Source organism: Pavona decussata, unplaced genomic scaffold, assembly GCF_977016875.1.
Source record: "Pavona decussata unplaced genomic scaffold, jaPavDecu1.1 SCAFFOLD_64, whole genome shotgun sequence".
NCBI lineage: Eukaryota > Metazoa > Cnidaria > Anthozoa > Scleractinia > Agariciidae > Pavona > Pavona decussata.
This window is the reverse complement of record NW_028145484.1, coordinates 2,825,001-2,846,241: the sequence shown is the minus strand read 5'-3', so window position 1 is coordinate 2,846,241 and position 21,241 is coordinate 2,825,001. Positions and strand designations below refer to the sequence as shown.

The following is a 21,241-nucleotide window of genomic DNA, read 5'->3' as shown; positions in this document are numbered from 1 at the left end:
ACAACTTTACAAAAATTTCTCAGGGACAATGCTAAAGTACCTCTCCACACATTGAACAGAGATGACTGTAGCTTCTAAATACAGTAATTTTCTTTTCTTCTACAGATTCATTACAAACAGGAAGGGCTCTGAGTCTGCAGTCAAAACATGGATTTTGATGAGATTAAGAACATTTCTTAAGTTGCTTGTCACCCTTTGTGACACTCACTCCTCTACTGATAGTCCCTCTGGTACTGCACCCTCCCCTCCCCCAATCATCAGAAATAAACATTTTTGTATCCCAACTACTTGAGTAAGAGATACATTAGTTGCCCACCCAGAAAAATCACCTGCCTGGTAGTTGAAAAAATAAATGTAAAAGAGACCTATATAACACAATAATCATCAGTTTTGGTTTGTCTGATATCCGTATTTCCTTGAGTAGAATTTTCATTTTTCTGGCCAAGACCAAAAACGGAGGCAATTATTTGCGGCAAGTGATTATTTCTAGATTTTAAAAGTGCTAATAAATTAATTCCATGGCGCCAGCATAATGTAGCAAAGTACAATTTTATACATGCCAATCCACAAGCCTCTTCAACGTTTGTCGAAGACTGAATCCTTTGAATATTTTTGTTCACATTAATTCAGCGTTAAGCTGTGTGAACGTCTATATATTCATAAAAAAAAACTTGAAAAATTTCGCAAGTTTCGCGGTTATTGTCGGTAACAGTAAAGTTCACGAAAAAAGAGACACACCCCCCTCCCCCCAACAAATGAAGTATAGGCCCTCGAATTCACTCAGGCAAGCAGAATAGGCATTATCGAATTTTCTTTCTCGAAAGACAAGCAAGCAAGCCTTACGCGGCTGGCTTCTTTCCCAAAAGCAGGCTACCAGGGAGCCTGCTCCCTTGATTCCTTTGAAAGGCGTCCGTTGCTATCACGCAAACGTAAAAGTTTGGAACCCGTGAAGGAGTTTAAGGAGGGTGCCTACTTTTGTTGCTGCGCATACATTCTGCGCATCTTGAGATACTTGGGTTGCCTATATGGGTGGTGCCTACTTATACAGGGATATTTTTACGCGATTTAAAACTATGCGGAGAAAGCAACAAGCCCTTGGTATCCAAAAAGAAAATTGGGGGTAACCCTGCATTTTCCAAAGATAAAAAAGATTAAATTTGGAAAAAAAAATGTCATACATTACTTTGTATTTTACTGCTTTTTAAAGTAATTGTTGCTTAACTAAAAAAATGTGTGGTTACCCCCAATTTTCTTTTTGGATATCAATAGCCCTTGCTAAGATCTGCTTTCCCCACATAGTCATAAACCGCAAAAAAAAATACTTCTTTACTTAGGCACCGTCCTTAAGTGGGTTATTTTAAAACGGATAAGCCTTTGTTACAAAAATCCTCTTTGTGAACTCGAAACAGGAAAAGGATGCTGGAAAAACAGGAAACGGAAGATCTGACGCAAGTCGTTCTCACAAAGCGAGGTCTCAAAAACTTATCAAGTGCCGCGTAATCTGTTAACATTTCAAAAAATTCCTTTTTATTGCAAGTTATTGCAAATGTATTACACTTTGCGTCTGTCAGCAAATTGCCTGACATTGAGGATGAAAGGCGAAGGCATTGTTTCAAACGCTGCATTTCTAGTTAGAAAAATGTGCAAGTCAAATAAACATTACAAAATGCGTCATTACACTTGAATTATTAATGACGCTGGACACGCATGAAAAAGGCCTGGATGATATTTAAACGGACCCAACCTAAAATAACTCTGCAGTTTTATCGGAAACAGCTTTGCTAACGATCGTGAAGAAATCTACAGACCTGACGTTCGTCATAAGGTCAGGTTATTTTAAAACGGATAATCAGGAAAAGGATGCTGGAAAAAACAGGAAAAATGCGCAAGTCAAATAAACATTACAAAATGCGTCATTACACTTGAATTATTAACGACGCCGGACGCGCATAAATTACGCCTGGATGATATATATTTAAACGGACCCGCATAAACTAACTCGGCAGTTTTATCGGAAACAGCTTTGCTAAAGATCGTGAAGAAATCGACACGACCTGACGTTCGTCATAAGGTCAGTGAATGTTTTCAAATGATCCTGGAGATTTAGGGCCTTTCTCTTTACAACCAAAACTGTGCGCTTAAATTGTAAGCACTAGTACGTACAGACGTGCACAAAATTGCCTACATATTCTTTTAACAAGCAAGAGGCTTTCGCTCATAATTTTGCCATTGTAACTCCATAAAACTGTTTTCATTTGCTTTCCGAGTCGATCAGCTTGCTATCCTTTGAGAAGTATTTTTTGATGCCGCTGTTGATTTCCTAGTAAGTAAGAATATGTTGCTGAACACATTTTCGTTAAAGAATTTTTTTTTCTGGAATTGCAACATTCTAACCTTGTTCTAACAGCAGTAAATGACATTGTAATACCATCCGCGGCACCAATGTTATAATATCACCAAAGATTTTCGTACCATGGGAAATTAACTCCTCAGTTTTGTTTTCGAGGGACGGAAGGAACAGTGCCGTTAGAGTGTAAAATCTGACAGTCTGAGGCAAGCTTAAAATTCAGAGGATGATATGGGGTTCAGTCCCCTAAAATAAGTTCTGTGACGTTAAAAGTTCAGCTAGCGAGTCCGAACACTGATCAATTAAAACTGTTTTAGGAAAACAGAAAACTTTGAAATTTGAAGTATTTAACTTAAATTTTCTCGTTGTGAGCTCCTGAAAATTCCAGTTACCGCGGTATATCCGGGGAATCCATCGGCTTGTTGTCACCTTGTTGCGTTAACCGGGTCAGAAATCTGGATAAAAGCCGAGTGTGATGGAAAAACTAGGATTCACGTTTTAAAAAAAAATGTCAGCCCAAACTTTATAAACTTCAAATTCAAAAATAATAATAATAATTAAATAATTCCTTTGTTTTCAGAGGCCTCATTTATGCGCTAAATAGGCTAGCTAGCATTTTCACGAAGCAAATCATAACTGACTGTTTTTGCAATTTGAATTTTCGGGTAAAGAATCGCACCGTGTAATCTTAGACATAAAGGATCATCAACAACAACATTCTGAGAACAAAATTAACATCATTTCAAGTACTTTGTTAGCCTATCTATTCTCGTTGGATGCCTCTGTTGAATCTACCCGAATTTAAAGCATCTCTTTGTGTTAAGGTGGATTGCTACGGTCCACCAACTTAATTATTCCATTTCCTTGGGTATCAGTGTTCTTCCGTTTCCTGTTTGACATTCATTTAGCGGTTCTTTATAACAACAACATTTTCCTACAGGCTTCAATCTTTAACTTCACATTTGCGTGATTATTATTTACCCCACTTATAAAATAAGAGAGTTTATATGTATAATTTATGAAGCGGAGTGATTCTCAGTTAATTAACAATTATTCCACGACTCGCGGCGCATTTGATAGATTGCCAATGAGGCGCGTAGCGCCGAGTATGGCTATAATCATCTCATATCCAACAAGCGTGAGTTGAATAATTACTTTATTAAAATAATTCAAGAAATATTGCTAGATTTTGCTGATTTCGCTTTGCAAGAACAATTAGAAGGCAATTTAATAGTATCTATTTCTTGGCCATGGTATAAAGGCTCATATACCATGGACCCTAAGCCAATCAGATCCTTCGAATTGCATTTTAAAATGATCCCGTTTTTTTTTAATCAAAAGATTTATTTCCAGTCTGTATGTATTATTTGACAGGTAAACTGCGTCCAAATCATTTCATCGCCTCTATTGAATCTTGAGCATCAGAGAGGAAAAATGAAGTTGCATCGTTTTTCTCTTCTGCTGGTGTCGATAACTTTCCAGCAAATATGGGTAAGTGAATATCTTGTCTTTGTTTATATGATTTAATAAACACTCAGCGATTTATGAAAAAACTTAAAAATGACAGCAGATTAATAAATCATGACCTTTTGGCGCAAACTTTACAATCATTATATTAGTTTACATCATGTCGCATATTTATTCTTTATTCGCCTTAGCTTCCATAGGCCAGTTACAAAAAGAAATGAGCTTTTCTTCTCTTCTATAATTGCGAACCCCTCTTTACGACCGAGTAATAATGTGACAGTCTTATTATAGCTCAGTGACACATTACCCGTTTATTACCTTCGGGCATTCAGTTTATTTTACGTCATCATCACTCACCTAATTATTCCGTGCGCGAACAGCAGTATACCGTAAACTGCCGCTTATAAGCCCTGGGCTTATACAACTTCGTAAGGGGTTTTAGAGGGGCCTATAAGCAAAGGGGCTTATATCCGAGGGGGCTTATAACCGGAATAAAAAAAAACCCGTTGCGAATCGAGCCAGTATAGCATTGTTGATCGAATTACGTTTTTCATTTACTGGAACAAAATTAAAACTAACAACACGAACGAAATTAGAGGGAGTATATATCGGGGGGGGGGGGGGGGGGAAGGCTTAAAATCGGATGTATTTTTTGTTTACAGGTAGATGGGCCTATATATAACCGGGAGGGCTTACAAGCGGAGGGGGCTTATAAGCGGCAGTTTATGGTGTGTTAACTGTAAGAAATTATTTTAAATTTTAGTAATTTTATGCGCGAGCTTCAAGGGTTGGCCTGCGGTGGCAATGATTAGAAGTACCGCCATCTGAGTTCCGACAAAAATGGTACAAAATTAAAATACTGAACCCATGGTGTTACTGAAAGAAAAGCAATATTCCTCTCCACAGGTTGCAATTGTTTATGGATGCTACTCGAACTGTACCACAATTGAAGCTGGAAGTAAGTTAATATGTTATAGACCACCTTTACAATTCGTAGCGTAAGTAGATTAATGCTTTTGGGCTGGCCGGTTAGTTTCAGGCCACTGAAAGGTTGACAAGTTTTTTTTATCCGGTGTTGGTATTAGTTAAATTGTCTTGTACGGCTTACCTGCCAACTTCAGGATAATCGGCCGAAATTAGGTTAGAGTAGCAAAACTGGCCTTGTTCAATTTACGTTCGTTCCCTCTTCAGCTGACCCATGGATTCAAAGTAACTTGTTCGAATCACTTCCACAAATGAGTAAATCGAGCCCTGTTTGTTTGCTTTTTTCTGTTTCTGCAAATACAGGCGGAGGATTTGTTTGCGATGGTGAAACAGTCGACATCTGTGAGACGTTTTCTGCCACTTGGAAAGTAGGTCGAGTCGGCCGATCTCAATTAGCCCTGTCCGATTGTAAAGAAGGACAGCTTCAAACTGGCGACAAATTGTTGTTGTTTGTGAGCCGCGCGAAGTTGTACAACTATGGCAAGTACGAAGTAGTGACAGTGAAAAAGGTCATCCCAACGACTGACAAAAATGGGTAAGACTTGGATTGAATAAAGTTCTACCATTAAAGTACAGGACCGTTTTGCCCAGTAGCTCAACTCTAAGTTAGCCAGTCACATGTCTGGACTTTATCTATGTGGTTAAAGCTTAGATTCACCCAGTTTACAGCATTTTTTAGCAGCGCCAAAGGATCAATGAAGAATTTAGACAGCAAACTCGAGCTCGCGAGTCTTTATCAGTTGATCCCTGAGTTGGCGAGGGGCGAAGCTCCGTGTGTGTAGTCGACAAAAACTCGAGAGCGAGCCGATTAATTGTTTGAGCAGTAATCCATTGACTTATCTATTAAACAAAGAAGTTCGATTCTTGGTTTTTTAAGCCTGGAAATCAGAGATTTTCGTTACTTGGGCTCCCCGGACAGTTTATCGAAAAATTAGAAAGCTGTTATGTAGCCAATCAAATCGCAAGTTTACCTAATAGTCGCTCGCCGGGCTATGCTAATTCTAAGTAGGTTTGATTTAAATGGCTTTCCTCAATGTTAAAACGCTAAACGTTAGTAATTCTCATTTTTTGTTTTGTATTTGCACAAGGGCATCTGTCTGCCAAGTAAGGCTGACTAAACCAATCAGAATGTCCCTTATGAGCGACAAGCACACGTGCTTGATCGCCCAATCGTTGCCATACTTTGGTAAAGTGTCTTTGCGAAACAAATGTGTCCTGACTTGTGATGGGCAGAGAAATGGACTGGGAGGAATCCTAGCTTTCAGAGCCAAAACGTTATCCATCGACGAAACTTCCAAGATAGACATGTCTGGAAAAGGTAACTGTAACCTGCTATCTTCACTCAGCACCGCATTCCAGCCTCCGATTACTGTCGAACTAAACACCAAGCTAATCTAACATTGCATGGCCTAAAAACGTGCACAGCGTCAATTGTGAGCGAAGGACTGGGGTGAGTCTAGAGAGAAGTCCACAGCGAGCAAGCCCTTCCTCCGCCCCCCCCCCCCCCCCCCTCCCCTCGCCCACCCCGGGAAGCTTGTTCGCAGGCTAGTTTGACACTAGAAACCGATGAAAAGAAAGAGGCCAATAAAACATTTGCCTTTAAAATCCCTTTTGGACTATAAAAGTCAAATGCTTTGCAGTGCATTCAAATTGCTACAATAAAGGTTTTCGGATTTCATTTTTCTCGCCCAAAAAGCCAGATTTCTGTATTCTAATTACTCTGCCAAATTGTGTCTTACTTTTTAGGTTTTCTTGGGGGTGCTGGAGGTGATAAACGTGGGGGAGGAGGCCATGGTGGTGAAACGTTCTTTTGTTCTGCAAAGGAACCAAATATGGGCAAAGGAGGAGATATTTCAGGCAGCGCATGGACAACGAATACGAATGGAATCGGAGGGGGAGGGGCTGGGGACGGACCTGCTCCTCGAACTGGTAAGCAGTTATTTCAGTTCATATGTGTAGTTGAATTATTAGATTTTTTCCTTCGTCTTCAACTGCGACTTGGATTAAAAAAAATTTTCTTCAACAAGTAAAGTTTTATATGGGTGACTAAAATGGTATAAGTTCTATATGTTTGGTCGAAAAAGGAGATTTGGAAATGGCGTCCTGACCTGATCACTGCCTTATTGTTGGCGTTTTGGGTTCCTGAAGGATCGATTTAAGACCCTTATCTATCTATATAGACCTTCCCCTCTCTTCCAACTATAAAAGTTATGAGAATGAGGCTTGAACGGTACACAGTACGTCCAAATATGTTTCCTTGGAGGTCCGAATCATTATTGAGGATAAACTACGTCACAAGAAGTGGCAGTTATAGAAGAGGCCTCAAAATAAGAAAAGCTAAAATACCGAGCTAAGATACAATGGTCACTCTAAAAAGATATGAGAAAAAACTCTAATAAGACAGACCGAGCTTAAATAAGGTCGGGGTCTCTGCTTCCCTTAGGGAAGTATCTGCAAACTGTTTCATATGTAAGAGGCAAGATTAATTGAAGACCAGAAACCCCACGTTCTTTTGGCTATTGACCATGGGTTTAAGAAGATTCATATGAATATCTTTCCAAGCCCTTTCGCTTCGCGCACACACCCGTCTCCACCCCTAACCCCCACTCCCGTAGTGTTCCAGTGCCTGTCACGCAGGCTGTAGATTTTGGAAAAATCCAAAACCAGGAATAATCAATTACATTTTTAATACGCTACGACCTGTTGTTAGGCTCCAAAGGAGGCCCTGGGGGCTACAACGCTGGGGGAGGTGGAGCAGACTCTACTCAAAACAGTGACGATGGAGCAGCCGGTGGGGGTGGTGGTGGACATTTCTCTGGCGGTGGGGGAGGTGGTGGTGGAAGCGGTTGTGGCGGCCATGATGGCGGAAAAGGAGGAAACGCTGGAACGGTACTGTTAAGATTGATTTCTTTTTCTATTATCTTACTATCATATATTTTCTTTTTATAAATGTAAATATATGAAGCACATATTTTGAACTGCGGATGCAAAGATCAAAATAGAAGAAAGATCCTCACAGTTAGTACGCAACAATTGCGAAAAGAAAGCCTGAAAAAAATTCAGGCTTGAACAGGATTCCAACCCATGAATTCAGGCTTTCTTTTCGCAGCTGCTTAAGTTGCATACTAACAGTACTAACTGCGAGGATCTTTTTTCTATTTTGATTTTATTTTATCTTGTAAGTAATGAGCCAAAAAACCAAACAAAATTCAGCGTTCTGCGAGTCTGACTAGAATCTTCTGTTATCAGAATCTAATCTTACTGCGCTTGTGTTTTTTTTGGCAGAGTGGAACGTACGCTGGGGGTGGTGGACAGTCCAGTTGCCCTGGTGGTAATGGAGGTAACGGAGGAACCGCAGGAAACTGGCCTCTAAGCAGAGCTCCACACTGCTATGATAGAAGTGCACAAGGGGGGAACGCGGGCTCAGCTGTACTTGGCGGGGGAGGAGGTGATTGTTAAGTGATAATCAAGAGAACATGATCATGATTAGTAATAACGCGGCAATATAATAGTTTAGGTCGAGATGTTTTGTTTATATCTTCTCCCATATTAATTGATCACCCGGTTCCCGATCGGGATCAGGTCCTTATGCAGTCCGGCACCGACAAGCATTCACTCACGCTGTCTCTTTAAATCTTGAAATAAAGTTAAGAGGTTTTAAAAACATTTATCTCAAGCCCCGTCCGCACTTATTAGGATGTCATGGTTTGCCGCCATACTATCGTTTTCGATTCGTTTTTCTTGCCCACAATATCACCCCGATCAATAAATTTGAAAACGCACTTATATTTAATTATCTGATTGGCGTGGACGGGAACTTATAATAGTGGCAAGGATGTATAAAAAATTAACCTACAATTAATCTGCATTTAACAATAAAGTTAAGCAGGGACCGCATTTAGTTCGAGTTTATAGGGAGCTCGAATTACTAGATTCTGTTCTTGTCATAATTTTCATACGAGAGAACGAATAAGTAAAGATTCAAAATAGTTCTCATGTAGCAGTCACTGGAGTGCCCTCACCATGAATGATGCTATTCATTAGCTCTTTGTCTTTATCTGATTTGTCCGTTTCTTGTTATTTTTTCAGGAGATTCTTGCGGAAAAGACTACGGTGGTGGAGGCGGTGGAGGTACCCTTTCTTTCTCTTGTGAAGTTGTACCATGGCCCAATTTTTTAGTGTTCATTTAATATACAGAAAATTTGGCTTGTATGGCATTTGGTGTTTCTGTTTAAGCAATCTATAGCGATTTACACTCCCCCCTTGCTTACCGGCATATAATGTGCAGTTCTGTGAATTGCCCTCGATTTCAGCAAAGCTTGATGTTTTCCTTTAGAAGGAAATTATGCAAAGCCTAAGATAATGCTCTGTAAAACGAACACTGGAGTTCTGTTCAAAGTAGCTGCTTGTTAAATGCAAAAGAAATAGCCATTATACAATAACTTAACGTATTTTCGTTTCCTTTAGGCGGCCTTCAGTTCGGTAGCACTGCATTTGATTCAAGGTTGAGTTACGGTGGGGGTGGTGGAGGAGGCGGAGGAAGTGCCTTCAGTGATGACCCCAACCCGGGTGGGAGAGGAGGAAATGGCGGCGGCTTGGTGTATTTGCAGCTGGAGGAACTGACTCTGAATGGCGGTATTGTAGCAGAAGGTGAGCTAGCATTGGACAAAATAACCGTTTGCCTCACTCTGGTGCCTATATTGTAAGATAAACGACTATTTGTTTGTTTTCATACAAAAAAAAGGGTCTCCAAAAAGGAGATCTATCGGCTTGTGCACACTGAATCCACGATGGAAAAGCAAGTCTCGTTAGCTAGACAACAACATGCCTGGGGTTGCTGCAAATACTGATAAACGTGTGAATTCCTATCCCTGCTCAGATGCTCACGAATGCGTGTCGAGAGATGTCGGCTGGTCTTGCCGATGTAACAGGCATTACATCCTGCACACAAAAACTTGTCGACAACACGCGAACGGAGATAAAGAGGAACAGGATCCTTCACACTAAACATTCTACCAGCCTTAAAAGAAGAAAAAGCTAACTGAAGTTCGATCATATGTTGAAATGATGATGTAGTATGAAGGAGATCGAAGTTTATCTTGTATGCGAGATTGTAATTTCAAAACTTCCACCCTAAGTCCAAAAAAACTGCCGCGAGCCTCCTTAATCAGCGTTTGGCAGAGAGCTGACTGTCAAAATGTGTGTGCAGATAGCCTAGATGTAGACGGGAAGCATGTAGTCTCTTGAAGACCACAATTTTAATTTGTTAGACAGTGAATTTAACATACAAAGAAAAAAGATCCTTGAAATGTTTCGACCCCACTGATGTAACTCATGTTATTAAATTGTACACGTTCGTATTTTTTCGGGAAGCTAATTCCTAAATAATCTTCTGACACATGGCGTGTCTTCTGACACAGTCGCTGAGCGAAATGAATTTTTTGAACCGCAAACGTAAACTAATAAACTTTATTTCCATCCCTAGTTTGTCCGCCTAATTAGCACTGGTGCAAGACAGAAACGTTTCGTCTACGCGCGCTATACATTCCCGTTAACACCTTGAGACAGAACGGACGTCTTAGGGCTATGAAGTTTAGTTACTAAAAACAGTAAACTGCAACATTTCTCAGTAGAATTAGTACGTAAGCGTGAGGTGAAGTGATGGAGCTTAGGCCATATCCACTTACCAGTTCTAATTTATTTTTTATTCTGAAAAGGTCAACCTGGCCAGTGTTTAAGCAAAAAGGCTCATCGATCTGCCCCTGGGGGAAGCGGTGCCGGTGGAAGTGTGGTTATTATAACCAAGAAACTCCGCGGAAATCCCAGGGGTAAAATATCCACCTCCGGAGGGAGCCCCGTCAAATGTGCGTTCGGCACTGGCGGAGGTAAGCTTTATTTAGTTAATTGAACTTCTTATATCAAGTGAGCAAGCTTAGGGCTGCAAAATTTACAGTTGTTTCTTCTGAGTTGTGCAGGTATTGAGCTACTTTGAGTTGTTCAAATACACTCGCAAAAACATAAATAAAACAATCAAGTGTATGAAGAATTTTGCAAAAGTGAAGTGAGCATTTTATTTTGTGCATTTTTAGGCATTTACAAATGATAATGAAACCTTTTGCAAAGCTTACCCGTTTTCTATTAATGGTGGTTGATATTTACCGATTCACGAAGCGGCAAAGCAAATATCTTCCATAATTTACCGACACTGCAATGAATAATGGCTTCAGTATGTATAGAATGAGTAGATAACCAGCTCCAATTGGTCACCATATTTCTGAAAAAGCTTTGCAAAAAATCCCGCGCGAATTTCAGGAGTCGGGAGGTGAATAGAAAATACCATCCAGAGTTTTTAAACTCAGAGGTAAATGAAAGTGCTTAAAAACAGGAAGTACTCAGAAAAATTATTTGTTTTGTGACACATTGCACAGATCAGATTAAGTGACCAGGTAGAGCGGCGTGAAAACACACTCTATTCACTACTTTAGTACAAATTAAAAAACCTTTGCTTGGAAAACAACAACAACCGACTACAACAACAACAAAACACTTTCTTTCTTTCTTCAGGCGGAGGCGGTGGTGTTGGACGCTGGGTTGTGAAGGAAGGAAAAACCATCCACCAAGAGTGAAATTCACGGAAGCATAACTGAGCCGAAGTAGCATTAAACTGCCATTAAGAATTAGTTTGCAGCGGTTAGTTTCTCGCACCTGGGTGTTCCTTGCCCAAGGATGTAGTATTCACCTGATAGAATAAAAATGCAAGTTACTCATGCATAGTTTCACTGTATCAAATCTATCATTGGGTCTGAAATGATCCAGAAAGATTAGCAAGGGCTACGGGCCGAGCAAGTTAATCTATACCATACAGTTTATTGTGTTAATCTGAAATATATGACTCTTTGGAAACCAATCCGCAGTGAGGGTCAGAAACTGGGTATTTTCAAGGGAGTTCTAAGCCCTCCCCTGAATTAAACGCTAAAACATGACCAGCTACATACAAATGTCGGAACAAAAAAGTCAAAACCAAGTTTCCTAACTTTTTTTTTTTACCTCAATTCATTGATTTTTGAGCAGCACAACGGTGAAAGAAAAATTGCATCTTTTGTTTTTGCCACACATCACAGAACGAAAGCGAAGTCGTTCAGATAAACAAAATCTTTCTGACTCCGAACGATATTGGGGTACCAGAATCACTACCGAATTGTTATAGGCTATGGATATAACCCTTTCCCGGCCAGGAGCGATGAGGGATGAGATGTAGTAGCATCCACGCGCTTCCGAGTCACGATAATCAACAGACACGACCCCTCAACAAAACAATGTAAGAAGTATCCACCACGTCCCGTTCTAAGGGCCCCTCCCATCCCGAATCTCACAACGAGCAAATCACCGCCGCGCCGTGTCTCCCCACAAAAGATTTGAAGTACTCACCCCACCCCCTCCCATAAGACTCATCCCACCCTGACAGATCAACAACAAACTACAGTCGAACCTGTATTAAGCGGCACTGTATTAAGAGGTCACCCTCTATTAAGCGGTCAGTTGTCAAAGTCCCGAAAATTACTTCCCTTAATTACTGTAATCCTGACCTGTATTAAACGGTCACCTCTATTAAGCGGTCGCGGTCACCCAAAACTAAGTCCCAACGAGCTGATTTCTATTGTCTTTACCTGTTTTAAACGGTCACTTTGTAAAAGGAAACCCCTTAAATATGGTAACAAATAGCGTGCCAAGCAATTGAGTTTCTAATGAGCTGCACAATTGTGGCGTTAATGTTTTACTAGTCCGTTTCAATACCATGCTCTCCTTTGTCATACCATTTTATCGCCGAACTTTCTTAACCAAGTAAGTGATGTATTCTGTGCAACCTGTATTAAGCGGTCAACCTGTATTAAGTGGTCACTTAGCCATTTCCCGAGGGTGACCGCTTAATACAGGTTCGACTGTATCGAGTTCAAAGCAACATACGAAAGCTCATGTAAAGAACCACAAGAATGTGATGACATTACCGCAAATGGCAATTTCAATTGAATAGTAAAGACTCATGAAGACAACCCTCCATTGCGTTTGTGACAGCATTTGCGACGGATTTTTGAAAACACAGGTTTTCTCAAACGAAAAGTTTTCCTATTACTACGGCCAGGCCCCTAGGGCCAGCTGGCCCGTTTCCCGAAACTCCTGATAATAAACGGGCCCGGAAAGCTGTTGTTGTTTATATTCAAGATCGAGGTTTTAATAGTTTTGCAGATAATATGATGAAACTATCAGTTAAGAAAACAAAATGGACTGGTTTGTTAGCTAGGACCCGCGCTTTTATTCTTTAGATTTTGACTTGAATATTTCATTTCGGGCCCGAAAAGTTACCGGGACTTTCGAGAAGCGGGCCCCTGGGACGGAGTCAGCCCTGAGAAAATCTGTGACGTATCCCAGTGCACTTAGCGTGCTTTTTCACAACGAAAAATTGAGCTCAACGGACAGAAATAGCCGCCATTACGGATAGGATCGACTAGCGGTAGCAAGGCAAGCTTGAGTCGTTTGTATTCTCTGTTATTTGAGTTGCGCAGCACCTTTTTTTTCTAAATACTGCAACACTCTCGAATCGGTCGATTACAAATAATTAAAAACTTGAATTCCAGTGAATGCCTGAACAAATATCGATTCAACTGAAAACAAAAATGCATTCTTCAGAATCTGAGAGGGCAGAATTACTCTGTAAACAAGTTAGTAGTAAATAATGGTTGTAAATTATTGTTGCCCAGAATCTACGGTGACATCTAGACTTGGCAAGGACGAGTCTGTTTCAATAACGGACCGTAGATCTCGTTATACTGAATCTATTTATCGTTATTGTGCGAAGTCTGGCTTCTCAGTTCGGCGTAATCGTGAGCCGAGCTGAATAGACCTTTATTCCTCGGCGACCATGTTGAATCTCAGGAGAATAAGAGCTTTGTTTTTTGCACGGTAAGCCTTGCACTGAATTCGCGTCTGGCCGAGGCTTGCCGTGCGAAAACAAAGCCTTTTATTCCCCGAGACTCAACATGGCCGCCGAGTGATAAGGGTCTATTCCAGTGAAACAGCTTACTCGTTTTTTCCAGAAGTAGCAGGAAAATAAGAAGGCTAGTTAAAAAATACCTCATCAAGAATGTACCGCGGTCATCTCAAATTCATCTTTACACTAAATTCAGAAATACTCTCGCATCTGTTGTTTACAGTTATAACACCACTCGGCACTCGATTCAAGTCTGTACGCAAAGTTTAAACCAAGAAAAAGCGAGTCTACACCTCGAGAATAACATTAATTTCATCATGCTGTGGCATCACACAGCAGAGATCATAAGACTGCTAACTTGGACTCAAAGCTGAGAGAAAATCAGGGGCGTAGCGTGGATTTCCTGTTTAGGTACGCACAGGAGAGCGTAGTGAAACAAGCGCCGAAGGCACCAGCCACTAGGGGGGTGTGGGGGCAAAATCCCCCAGAAAATTTTATTTTTAGGGCCTTGGAAATGCCATTTCCCAATTTTTCCAGGGAGAAGTTTCATAAATCAAAGCATGAAAAAAAGCTAACTATTCAGTAACTTTGTTGTTTATTTGTCAGCCTTTGGTACTACTGATATAAGTGTATCTTCGACTTGTGTATTACAAACTGTAAATTTGGCTACAGGAAAAGGGCGAGACGTCTCCCTTTACGACGGGAAAATTCGGAAACTAGATTGTCAATATCCACATTCTTGTGCTTGTGTATGTGGAGTATTGCCAAAGAAGACAGCCTCCCCTCACTCATAGAGCTTCGAACATTGTGTCGAAGAGGGGTTTTCAGTCTCTTCATGCCACTAAAACTGCGTTCGGCAGTGCAGGTTGACACAAGTGTCTCGACCATCACCGTTGTGATGACTGGGTTTTGAACTCTCATATTACAATGAATAGTGCAATATTCACACATTTTTTCTTTTCGTAAAATAGCAGCAATAATAAGAGAAAACTCTTGCATGTGTATATCTCTTTTCGCCAAAAAATCTATAAGTAAGTAAATAAATAAATAAAAAGATAAATAAATAAATAGATAGATAGATAGATAGATAGATAGATAGATAGATAGATAGATAGATAGATAGATAGATAGATAGATAGATAGATAAATACATACATAAATAAATCATTTTTTTTTTTAGATTTTCGAGGTACGCACGTGCGTATATGACCGCTTACGCCCCTGAAAATTGTAAATTTCCAAAAGTTGTAAGTAAAGGCATTTTAGAATCAGGTTTTTATAAGAATTACGCTACCTCCAACGAAATGATGAACATTCTATAGTAAAACAATCCCTAAGAATATCTGTTGACCTTCATTATAACGGTCAAACTCTGACTAGTTTTTACTCCAGTCTCTTGAAGATGAGTGAATACCATAATTTCCCCAACTTTAATTATTACACGTTGAATGAAAATAACATCAAACAATATATAAATCTTATGAAAAAGAAATATATCTCTTATTGGCACCAAACCCTTCAACAGTCACAAAGACTCAACTTTTATTACACAATCAAAAAAACTTATGGCCCCTCTTGGCTTACCTAGATATCACAAGGAAAAATGTTTCTAGGAAAGCATAAGTAAAACTGAGAATAAGCAGCCACAAACTTTTGATTGAAACAGGAAGACACGACAACATACCCCGTAATGAAAGGGTGTGTAATGTTTGCAACTGTAAAACCATTGAAGATGAAATTCAGTTTGTATGAGATTGCCCAAGCTACTCTTCTTTAAGAGATATGTTCTTTACTAAAATAGAACCTAGCCTTCGATTTACACGACTATTAGTAAAAGAAACTTTACTATCGCATATAATGAACTAAACCGATTATTTTATAAACACTCACTTAACTTCATTTGTTTCCTCATGCTTCGAATTGCGAGATAAACTTCTCTCTGGAATGATTACTTCTACTATATAAATAGTCTAAATAAACAAAGACTTCAGTTACTTTATTTCTAATTTTTTTATTTAATTATTTTATTTTATTTTGTTTATTATTTTTTTTTATTTTATTATTATTTTTTAAGTTATCTTAGGAATTAGTTAACGAAACAATAATTAGCTATAAATAGCTTTTGCAATACCGTATCTGTTATAGTCATGCAAATAAAGCTTATTGTTGTTGTTGTTGTAGCTCGGGATAAACCACAGTTACGTCAGGTCGTCACCGAAGACAACAGAAACTGGATAACTTCCGTTCTGTAGTATGTACTTAGACCTGTAATTTGTCAAATGTTATCGGTGTGACAAATAAATAAAAAGAAGTTATTGAAAGTGAGTATTTATGATCTCTTTAGAAAGGCTCTACAGGAAGTTTTAAAGTTATTCCCCAGTACCCCCCCCCTCCTCCCACAAAACAAAATGGTCCATTCCTTATTCGATCACGGTCTATGATCTTTGCAAATGGATTCAATTGTTCCACCGTAATGGAAGAGAATTTTCTTTTTTTGGAATGTAAATCACTTTCCTTCCTACTGAATTAAGGACGTCTACTAATAAACAAGTATTTTTGTGTAGTTTATGACTATGCAGGGAAAACAGATCTTAGCGCGGGCTATGGATTGAAATCCAAAAAGAAAATTACGGGTAAGCACGCATTTTTTTAGAGATAATTAATCAACAATTATCCTAGAAAAAAGCACGGGCTATGGATTGAAATCCAAAAAGAAAATTGCGGGTAAGCACGCATTTTTTTAGAGATAATTAAGCAACAATTATTCTTAAAAAAAACAGTATAATACAAAGTAATTTATTGGTTTTTTTTTTTCAAATTGAAGCTTTATTATCTATGAAAAATGCATGGGTACCCCATTATTCAATTTGGATACCAAGAACACTTGCTAAGTTCTGCTTTCTCTGCATGGTTTTAAAACGTGCAAAAATATCCCTGTGTTCGTAGGTACCATCCATAGAAAACGCGAGCATTCTCAATTTACTGATTATCACAGGCTTGTGTCACAGTAGCCTCTTCCAGGCGTTCAGTTAGTTGGGGCGAAGCGCGAAAAAAGGCGCGCGAAAAAATAAAGAAAAAGCGCGCGAAGGGAAGCGAAAGAACGCGTTCTTTCGCTTCCCTTCGCGCGCTTTTTCTTTATTTTTTCGCGCTGCTCCCCAACTAACTGAACGCCTGGAAGAGGCTAGTGTCACAGATACTTAGGGTGCGTTCGAGGGTTGACCCCATTCCGGAATATGAATACATACAATGATGACAAGAAATCCCTCATGAGAGGCTTTTGGAGTCACTAGAGTATGAAACGGCTCTTTTGTTGTCATGTGTCAGTGAAAGTTTCCACAAATGTCTTCCCAAATTTACAGCTCTTCCGCTTATTCTTATTCCGGAATACGGTCAATCGAAAGCAACCTTAAACTGAGGTATCTGGACTCCTCTAAAGAGACAAGTCAACAGTGAACACGAAAAAATGTTCAGTATGGAGGTTATGCGGTCTATTCACACTAAACGGTTGTTAGTTAGATGAATCTCAACGAAAGAAAGTCTTGGATTTAAATAAAGTCTGACTGATTAAGAGTTTAACGCCATAAGAATTTCCCCTCTTAACTGGGTAACAGATCGGCCAAGCTAGGAGATCAATAAAGGAAAGCAGGGAAAACAAAAGCGACTCGACTGGTTTTCAGCACTGAAAACAAGAAACCAATTGGTAAATATGACTGATTGTTCTGACGAACTTCATTCGAGTTTGAAATTCGCAGCAGCAAAAAAGTTCCGTTTTTCATCGGCAAAGTATTGAAAAGATTAGGTAGGTAACTAAAATCCCGTATCTTGTGGTTTCAAAAAAAATCGGATTTATTTTCCTTTTGCATCAGTCGGATCGCGGAAATCAGTTATCAGGTGCGATTTCGACCCAAACCAAACCCTTTATACCAACCATTACCTTCTTTGTAAATGGACCCAATTTTCGACCGCAATCAAAATTACTGCATTTGATTTTAGTCTCGTATAAAAAGCATCGAATTTAAAGTGTTGCAGACTGACAAAATTAGGACTGTTTGTACGCGACAATCGAACTTAGTCCGCGGTTTAAAGCTTAGCTTATAAGCTATGAAGTATACAAAATTGTGCTGTTTGTAGGGGGGCTAGGTTTAATCTCTGAAACAACTCGCATCGATAGTGCAAACTGAGTTCAAAATTGTTTTAATAAAGGTATATTAATAACGCATCGAAACCATCAAAAACCCCTGTTTGTTTACTCGATCAGTTACAACTGTCTCTCAATAAGTCATGATATAATAAGAGTTTTTGTATTTGAACAAACTTGTTGTTAGCCTCAATGATATTTTGTGCTTCAATAATTGCCTTTTCGGCACTTTTTAAAAATAATATTTTACAACGCTCTAAACTGTTTTGTAAGGCTTCACAGTACTGGTTCTTGTCAGCTTTTGCTTAGTTTGTTCATTGCGAAAAGTTTACAGACTAAGGTATACAGTGGAACACGTACATCGATTTAACGAAGTGCCAAGCGGCGAGGGAAATTGGTTCGTTATATTGAGTCTTTTTCTTGGTTTCATACACTTTAAGGTGGCCGAACACAGTTTTCAGTATACAGGTGTTAGTGAACATTATTTTAAAACTACGTACTTCTGATTACCCGAAATTAGCATGGTGCAAGATTAACTCAGAACGAATAAATTTTGATACTTCTTGTTGAGCAAGGTGCCGTTGCCATGGCAACGCAGCAAGCTATTAACCGTCCACAAAAAATGGTTTTCCTTAATTTTAAGAAAATGCACTCTTTAGATTTTTTCCATTTTTTGTATCCAGAAAAACTCACAAAATACTGACACAGTGATGCTGCTTTCATGTAATTTTAACAGAGAGATATCCTGTAAATGCTGGTTTTGTACTTTAATGTTTTTTGAAGTTACCCTCTGTTAGATTTTGGTTTTTGTTTGTAGGCGAGTTACGCTTTTTAGAGAACTACTGTTTTGCCAAATTTCAAGAAATTCTCACGAGCGGTTCCTTAGAAAACTGTTCATTTCCATTAAAACAACCAGTCACAATTTTTTGGTCAAATGCCCATGCGTGGCTTTTAATTAGCAGAGAAGAAAAGCGTGTAAAAGGCTTAGCTCTTCGTGAACTCACTTTCTTTGTTCGGTGATAAATCAAGAAGGATTCACAAACGAGAAACTGAGTTATTATAAGAGCAAAACTCACCTTTGTGGTCCATTTGGTATAAAATCGAGGGATCGATAGTATTTGCTTACCACAACCCTAGCGCGCGCTTAATAGCATCACTAACAGAATAATTATGTAAAGCGTACGCAAACTGTGTTCGGCCACCTTAAAAGGCCGGCCGGTCTGGAGAATATCGTTCATTAAGACCGAGGCCTTCGTTAATAGAGGTCCGTTAAATCGAGGTTCTACTGTATCAAAAATTGATGAGCCGGTTTGAACCTTCATGTGTGCCAGTTGAGGAGACTTAAGAACTGGTTGCTATGGTTTCACGTTATGTCACTCAGTTGACCCTTTGAGTGGCGGATCATCCAATGAGAAATTGGCACATGTTGAATCTCACGGGTATAGACGAATTGGGCACGTATATTTGCAGTTCAACTTCTTTAACTCCGTCAATAGAGCTGTTGCTGACGGCTTTTTCTCAAGTTCTATTTTGAGATTCTTAAAATGCACAGTGAAATGTTTGTTTTCTGTCTGTTTTTGAAGGCTGTTTTCAGTTATATTTCGATTGTTTGCAGCGTTTACGTCTGTTGACAAAGAAATATATATTCAGCGGTTGCCTCGATAATCTTTTGTGTTTCGGAAATAAATGCTGCTTCAGCAATTTTTTAAATTAATAATTAAGCCAAGTGGTTTGAAGAAAGTTTTCTGTGTTCTCAATATATACCTGTATTTTGGCTTTTCGTGCTTAGCGCGCAGTCAGTTTAATCGCGGAAATTTTGAAGGCTCGCTCAGTTCTGAAGTGAACCGTCATAATTTTTGTTGTGTTCCAGTAAGCTGTTCTTCTGTCAAGTATTTCCCATGCGTATACCTTTCACGCCAACGAATTAGAAAAATAAATCAATGGAGTCTATTTGTTTTTTCAAATGTGTTTTTCGATGCTGATGATATAAAAGAACGCCTCCATTTGGACTGCGCTCATCATTTCTGGAGAGAAACCTTCTGAGTGACGACAAGTCAGACGAACCTGCAGTACATCATCTAAACTCGAAGCTTTAGGTAAGTCACTACATCAGTTGATTTCAATGATAGATATAGCCTGGTTCTTTGCAAAATTCTGTTCAAACTTTGTTCTCTTGGAAAACAGTCTGCAACTTTCAATGTCCACTGAATATTTGTTCCTGATTCTACATTCAGGATAAACTTTAGGTATGACGAATTGAGGACCGCTTTTCAAAAACTGAAATGGTTAGAATTCTATAGAGTTCTATCATCTGTAAAAACCTTTATGAGGAAGCTTCATAGTACTCTGATGCGTGCCAATGAAACCGTGAAAGGAGTGAATTGAACTGAAATTATCTCCAAACGTAAGGTCAATAATTTTATTTATACAGTAAAACCCCGGTAACTCGAACTCCCCCGCTAACTCGAACTGAGTCTCAATTCCCTTGAATTTGACCCAACTTTTCAGTTATTTTTACTCGGTTAACTCGAACTCGGAAAACTCGAAAACCCCGCTTACTCGAACTAATTTTCGTTTCCCTTCATCAAAATTTGCCCCGATAACTCGAATTTCTGGTTCTTATAACTCACCACGGATGCCCATCGAGATATCCCATTAGCTTTTCTTAACGTGTGATCGAATAGACCGTATTCGTATTCTCGGTATTGAACTGGAACTAGCTTGCACACGAGGCCTATGCAGGGAAACCTTTTCACATGTAAATAGTTTCTTATATATTCCCCCGCAAGAGCCTCCATTGCAAGCTCGATCCAGTTCAAAACCGAGAATACGAATATGGCCTATTCTAACACTAGATCAAAGACTGGAGCAATTTGATTTTAATAATTATGAGCAATTCTCCAGGAAAGTGAAGCAAGTTGGAAATGAAAAACTTTAACCCCCCTTCAATTTTTGTGTGGAGGTAGGTTACCTTAGGGGATAAACAAAAACAACCTTATTTGGATCGGCAGATGTATCGTTGCCATGGTAACCGCACTAGATGACGTCGGCCTTAGGACCATGTTTTGAGCAAAAGTTCCATTCTCAAAAAGTAAAAGTAAACGAGTCTGGTTCTCGGGTGCATGTGAACCAATTCAAATAAAATTCATGCATATGGTAGAGCCACTCTCCCAGTTTATAAAATTTGCCGTTAAAATAATTTGGGTTTTATAAACAAGAGGAAAATGCTCGTCTTACTATGTTCCCTGTCAGCCATTTAGACAAACAGGAAAAACAAGCACAACCATATTCGTAATTTCTCCGAAAGTACTCTTTCCAC

General features: G+C 39.3%; 2 protein-coding genes across 4 annotated transcripts in view; both read left to right on the top strand.

Annotated features, from left to right (window-relative positions):
• Positions 1 to 1,937: 1,937 nt before the first annotated feature.
• On the top strand, positions 1,938 to 11,571 carry LOC146478461 (uncharacterized). Its single transcript, XM_085112033.1, has 12 exons — positions 1,938 to 2,071; positions 3,722 to 3,838; positions 4,721 to 4,772; positions 5,102 to 5,333; positions 5,887 to 6,116; positions 6,545 to 6,727; positions 7,509 to 7,687; positions 8,084 to 8,246; positions 8,888 to 8,929; positions 9,266 to 9,448; positions 10,516 to 10,683; positions 11,363 to 11,571. Exons 2-12 carry the CDS (start codon positions 3,782 to 3,784, stop codon positions 11,422 to 11,424), a joined length of 1,551 nt encoding a protein of 516 aa, XP_084968159.1. The 5' UTR covers positions 1,938 to 2,071; positions 3,722 to 3,781; the 3' UTR covers positions 11,425 to 11,571.
• An 8,178-nt stretch (positions 11,572 to 19,749) lies between these two features.
• Positions 19,750 to 21,241, top strand: part of LOC146478460 (uncharacterized) — a 14,334-nt gene continuing 12,842 nt past the window's right edge. For all 3 annotated transcript variants that reach the window (XM_085112035.1, XM_085112036.1, XM_085112034.1), the window contains exon 1: positions 19,750 to 20,018. The gene's annotated coding sequence lies outside the window, so the exon portion shown is untranslated. The remainder of the gene's footprint in view (positions 20,019 to 21,241) is intronic.